This window comes from Notothenia coriiceps, unplaced genomic scaffold, assembly GCF_000735185.1.
Source record: "Notothenia coriiceps isolate Sejong01 unplaced genomic scaffold, NC01 NC01_scaffold00017506, whole genome shotgun sequence".
NCBI lineage: Eukaryota > Metazoa > Chordata > Actinopteri > Perciformes > Nototheniidae > Notothenia > Notothenia coriiceps.
In genome coordinates, this window is record NW_011350207.1 from 662 (window position 1) to 7,292 (window position 6,631).

General features: G+C 39.0%; 1 protein-coding gene across 1 annotated transcript in view; it reads right to left on the reverse strand.

Annotated features, from left to right (window-relative positions):
- Positions 1-1,763: 1,763 nt before the first annotated feature.
- Positions 1,764-6,631, reverse strand: part of LOC104950416 (transmembrane channel-like protein 3) — a 7,965-nt gene continuing 3,097 nt past the window's right edge. Inside the window, exon 2 of the mRNA XM_010776934.1 lies at positions 1,764-1,914. Coding sequence (XP_010775236.1) covers positions 1,764-1,914 — 151 coding nt within the window. The remainder of the gene's footprint in view (positions 1,915-6,631) is intronic.

Here is a 6,631-nt window from a genome sequence, read left to right on the forward strand (position 1 = left end):
AACTGGAGAACTATGGTTTGTTTTTTAAACTTATATCAATATAGGTGTATTACATTTGTTATGATAAGGGTTGAGACAAAGTTCAGAGTAACTCATGAGTAGAATTTCTCAGAAAATCTTGGTAAAAATGACTGATTTTGTGCCGTAAAATACGAGCTGTTATTGCAGAGGGAGTAATCGCAGACATTCAGCCGGAGATTAAAGAGGGTGTAAAAACGCAGACTTGCATCCCATCCCTGATGATGGTACTAAAACCTCTGCGGTAATAACGGACGGCCCATATAAAACCTGTTATCCATGGCACATACTCAGCACATCTTAGAAGCTCTCTATCTCCTCTAGTTTTCTCCGGCTCAGCCTCTTCTCTATCAGCTGCTCTAATTACATTCAGGCAGACGTGAGGACACCGCCTTCACAGCTTTATACTGACCAACACTGAGGGACCAGATACTTCACAATGTGGACACTCACAAGGCGTATGTAGCATTGTTGACGCCTGGAACGATGTTAGTGTATGGGTAAGATTTGGCTTAAAGGGGACCTATCATGCAAAATGCACTTCTGTACGTCTTTTATACATGAATGTGTCCCCAGTGTGTCAGGGAACTCACCAAGTGTCAGAAAACACAAGCCTCTCTCTTTTCCTCCATACCCAAATCTCTTAAAACTGGGCTCGAGACACTCTTTAAATAAATGTATCAATAATGATTCACTAAAAGCATATTTCATGTACTTTCTTACAATACCCACATAGGGATGCTAAACCATGAATATTCATATAGTTGAATCCATATTGTTGATATAAACGCAATTCGAAGCACATGTGACAGAACGGTTTTACTTTCTCAAAGTGTTGGTGGATATACTGTATTCAGAGCCTTTACCTAAGTTAAAGAACAATAATACCACATTGTAAAAATACTCCACAAAAAATACTCCACAAAACATCATGCAAGAAAATGAACTGAAGTAAAAGAAAGTATAGTCAGCAAAAATACCTATTGTATTAAATGAAAAGTACCCCAAGTTACCTGTTGTACAAATGCCAATTTATGTTCTCTAAATTGGTATTTTAATAAAAATGAATTTGATCGATTTAAATCATAATTATTAAAGTAACTGGTGAGGTAAAAAGTAAAACAATTCCCTTTATAGTCGAGTTGAAGTATACATTGGAATTACTTAAGTAAAGTATACCGCAAATTTGCACTTAATTACAAAACTGGAATAAATTAATGATGTTACAATTCACCACTACTTTTTTCAATATTGAACCAAAATGAGCATATGTTCCTCAGAAAGTGCCTTAATAACCTAAAGCACATTTGACACCCTGCTCTGGGTGTGAGGTGCATTCATCCATTTATGTAACTAAAACAGCATTTGTAAACTATATTATTCTGTAGCGCCAGCCTACAATTTGATACTAAATATCATGGTTTCTTCTTTCCTAAGGTCACATTGTTCTTAGATAATACACTGATGTTTATTCTGTAATGGATTTATTTGCATTGCATTTGATATTGAGGTAATCCAAAACTAACTGAAAGGGATTAGGTTACATTACTTTTATATTTTCATACTCAGATTAGGTTGATTGCAGGCATCATGTAAACCTCTTCAGGTTTTGGTGTGTGACCTGCTGAGGCACACACCTCCAATTCACTGACTGTGCTTTCTTCAGGAAAAGTAAATTTTCTAGAATCTGCACAGTGTGTTTATGTGTGTTTGAGAGCGAAAGAGTAGAATACAACTGTGAGTGGCTACTTGAGGACTTTGAGCTTGCGTCTCATTGGCCAGGGTCTGGTCCGGATGTTGGCGATGATCTCCTTCTGGTACTGAATGTTCTGGAACATCTCCTCTGGGTCGTTGCTGTCCGCCCGCTCATCCTCTTTGTCCTGATCATCTGAGGAGCTGCAGAGCACACAGGGGCACAATCAATAAATATAATGAAATAACGATTTTTGTATCAACTTTTTGCATCAGACCCCCGAAAGGAAAATACCCAAAGAACCCCTCAAATGAATGGGGGAAACCTTAAAAACCTTTAGGAGAGCAACAGAGGAGGTTCCCTCTGCCAGGACGGACAGTCGTGCAGGAGGTGTTGACAAACAAAGATCATTACATTACAATAAGACCATCCAAATTAGAAAAACGATGATGAATGTTTTATAAAGATGGATCCAGAAGGAGGTCAAAAATCCTGGAAGTGTTGCAAAAAATAACAACATGTGTCATAGGGTTGCAAAATTCCGGGAGTTTTCAAAGATGGAAACTTTCGGTCATGATATTCATGTTATGTCACGTTTTTATGTCTAGGTTTGGGTGTTTTACTGTTCTCCCTGTCATGTTTTCCTCCTGGTTTGTTGTCTGGTCTTCTTCCTGTGTTTTTCCTCCTGTCGTTAGTTTCCCTGGTGTGTCTTTGTCTGATTGTGTTCACCTGTGGCCCTTGTGTTTCTCCTCCCCTGCCCGGCTGTTTCTCGTCTTGTGATTACCCCTCCCTGTATTTAGTCTTGTCTCTTCCTGTGTTGGTGTCGGTTCATTGTTTGTCTTTCCTGTCTCCCTCCATGTTGGTCACGGTCAGTTTTGTTTGTTAATGCTACCTTGTGCTGCTTGTGTTTTTTCGTGCCATGTTTATGTTCATCAGCTTTTAAATAAAGCTTGTTTTTGTTTCTAGACCTTTTACCTTTTTATAGCCTGCATTTGGGTCCTACCTTTTCTGCAAACAGTAACAGAAAATGCAGAAAAAGTTGAATATTTTATTAGCTGAATGGTAGCTGCTTTTAGCTTTAAAAACCAAGTAAGTGTGTTGCTGAACTTAGCAGAGAAATACAGAAAAGTGAAATGATTTGAATCAAATTGTTACAGCTCAAATGCATTGCAATGACTTTGCGTGTCTGCTCTGATTAGATGATGTCACTCAGGTTTGTTGCCCCAATCTGCCAAGCAGTACTGAGTCCCATTAAGAATGCATTGAGCATTATATCTGACCATTTTGCCACTTGTTAAAAAACTATGGTTCCTATACAAAAATTATCAGACCGTGAGCATCAGGGAACCCCAATGAACTGATATATTTTCTTTTTAGGTTTTGTGTGTAAAATGTGGAGATGGGAGCACTTTGTTTAAAGTGTACTTCTCTCTAGTCTGAAGAAAGATCCGGAAATTGTTTACATGGGAGTCTATTGGGAGCTAGGTGGAATTTTTGACAGGTTTTTGTCTCTTCATGCCCTCAAGAGGCATTTAGTTTAATTTATTTTCTTACGTTTTTTCTTTTTTTTTTCAACGTAGGAAAGGTTCTCCTATGTTTTTCATGAAGAATTATGTCTCAGGAGTGTAGGGTTTGGGAATTATGGCAGGTTTAAAACATTTTTTGGGGCAAATTTCAAGCTTTCCTCCACTCTGTTTTGAGATCAGAGCACTCTAGAGCTGCCCAATACACACTAATGTTAAAATCTGAAGAAGGCCTCTTTACCAAGCTCCAAACTAAGTTAAATATCTCAAAAAGTGCAAAAGATATAAACAATCTGAATAAGAATTGAATAGCTGATGGTCTTGTGATCATTTTTAAGTTAGAATGAAGTCTCTAGCTGAAAGTATGAGGAAGGAGTAGCATTTGGCGCAAGGTAAAAGAGGATTTGAAGGTTCCTCCCATTTACTTCCTTTCCAAAAAGAGTTTAAAAAGCTGAATATTTTGAAAAGTATGAAATATTTTGAAAAAGTTGAAAGTTTCCCATCGATTGCTGAAAAGGCTGAATAGTTTGATATTTGAATACGTTTGCTACTGCACCACCAAAGTCCCCCAGTGCTGTTGTCAATAACCTAAAGTGGTAAGGTAAAATAGGCTTGGGTATGTTGAGTCAAAGCGATACCTAAGATTAGAAGGCAAACTTCAGTCCCTAATTCCATGTCGTTCATTGTCTCGGGAGTCTAGTCCAAACTTACTGACATACGAAAATACACCGGGAGACGTTAATTTCCAGATACAGTCCAAAGAACTAGTATTAAGGTAACAACCCACATGATTCTTTCTAAATATAACCACGTAAAAGGCTTGAGTGTAACCAAAGATATGTCGTAGACATATCATCGATAATATAAGTTAGAGACAGGATTGTGGCCGAACAACCTCGAGACGGGGGGTGACACCGGGTGACACGAGACGAACCAGTCGAGCGGGTGACGACAAGACCACGCAGCCAATGTCGCTAGTCACTAGAAAGTACCGCAATCGTTGCTTTACTGTGTGATTACTGTTTGCTCTACTCTTAGACGCACCCCAGGACCCACGGCACAACCCTCCTTGCAACGGTGCCAGGACGACGCGCCGCGGCGGCACCACGACCCAAGGTAAAGGACAACGACGCACCCCCAGGGCGCTCTGTCGCTTCTGTAGGCACTTACCTACGTTCCGAGGTGATCAAGATTATTTAATGTATTCATCGCTAATGAAAGGTCGAAAATAATCGATTTGTCAGGCTGCAGTTTATTTATGTTGTAACTACATGATATGTAAGAATTAAGACTAACGTGTCAACAACGACGAACTGGACTTTGATTCTGGTATGTCTCCCTTAAATCCGGAGTCAAACGCAGGTAACAAACAGGTTGGTTCATAATCTAAATTGGTGTTGGTGAAGACGTACTACTTTTGTAACTGTATGAAGCGTGCTGAAAGAGTACCTACAGTTTTTTCTTGTAGTGGCCGGTATAGTTTGGTGTGGTCTTTGGAGACTAAATAACGGTAAATGGTATCTCCTGATTAGAGGAAAGCCGGCTATGATATACAAGGTGCTGACTGTTTTTGCCCACTTAAGCCGAAGTCTTTACGACCGTAAAATTACTAGTCCAGACTTTAATCCCAGTCCAAAAATCGTCGTACCTATTGTTGTCCGTCGTTACAGTGACATATTGATTTGTTATTGAGGGACAATGTCTACAGTAGAAGTCTTATGTTTTAACATTCTAGCGACTTTATACACTTGACATCCGATTTTTCAAAAGATTCGTAAAGGAAAATCCTTCCGAGAGAAACAACGATTCTGTATGACCGCCCCTGACTTTTGAACTAACAGATCAAAATACGTTAAAGAAGATATGTCGTAGTTGAAGAGCATGTCTTAAGTGTCTGCCACTGAGCGTTCTAACAAATTACGTTTATATTCCTCAGGCGGTTTATGGTTAGAGGTTACCGGGTTCACGTTTTACTGGTCTTATTTGCACAGACCCAACAACTAGTTCATGTTTGCGTCACTGACGAAGCCGGTACTGACTCTACAACACATATACATCGACAACAAGGAACAAAATGTGGTAAATAAAGAGGGAAAAATAGCACTAGAGTGAACACTTCGTGAACACTTAGGAAAGACACTTTTCACGATATATTTATTTGAAAATGAATGAATGAATAAATTGAATGGAGTTTGAGTAAAAGACCCGGGACCTACAAAGACTTTGATTTATAGGGACGAACGTGGGGATGGTGAGTGGTTAACTTGACGAGAAGTTTACTTCTGATTCATTGATTTACACAGACTTATTGGGTCAGGTTTGTTTGTAAAGGTTGTTTCAGATTCGTATGTAGAAAAAATTTGTTTTTGTAGGAGAAATCACGACCCCCCCGAGGTCAAGCAAGGTCGAGTGTGACCGACTTTTCTCCCCCCCACGCAACATATGGACTTTTCATGAGTTGGTCGGGAAAGCTGGTCTGAAAGTAGTCACAAAACTAGGAAAACCAGGTTGTAACAAACGAATAAACTCACTCAACCCATATATAGTTGGAAACGCTATTTATGTCATTTTTTTTCTTATTGTATTGGTGACGTGCCGTAGATGTAAATGGGAAACAGTAACTCCCAATGTTGTAAAAATTCTACAGAATGATCCGTTAAACAGAAAAACCACCTATAACATTAAGTGTCGTAATATCATATCTCATAAAGGTACTGAATTTTATACAGTCCTCCCCTTGAAAGGACGATTAGTAATAGGTTTCCTTTACCTGTAAACCATCTTCATTTTTACGGAGTTGTAGAAACGACCTGGAGTCCTGTAGTCGATTTGAAATACTCTAATATATTTCGTACTTTAGAAAGACTTTACCGAGTTGTCAAGCCATACATGCTATGAGTCTTCCAGTCCATGTTAATTTACCTAATCCTAGTACTATCGGCGTCCGTAAAATTATTAGAGAGTTCATTTTCCTTTACATAAATTATCCTATTTAAGGAAGTTGCATCTTTACGGGCTCTTTTAACTAGTCTTTTTGCAGTTGTAAACAAACCAAATCTATCTACCTACAAGTTGAAAGAAATACCACGTCTACTTTTGATAGTGCTAGATCAAAAATACAGTGCTAAACCAAACCAGATAGAACAGTAACCAAATAAACGTTAAGACAAGAGGGACACAGAAACAGAAGGAAGGACACAAAGGGAGGACACAGACTAACAGACTAACACAAGTGGACAACGGGAACACAAAGACGGAGGGGACGGTCGACCACAGAAAGGACACTAATGGGAAGAAACATAATCCACACTTACGACAATGTCGTAAGGTGATATCAAGAACTTAGAAGTTTAGTTGGTTATGAAACCGAGAGTTATTGAGGTCGTATGAAAAGTCG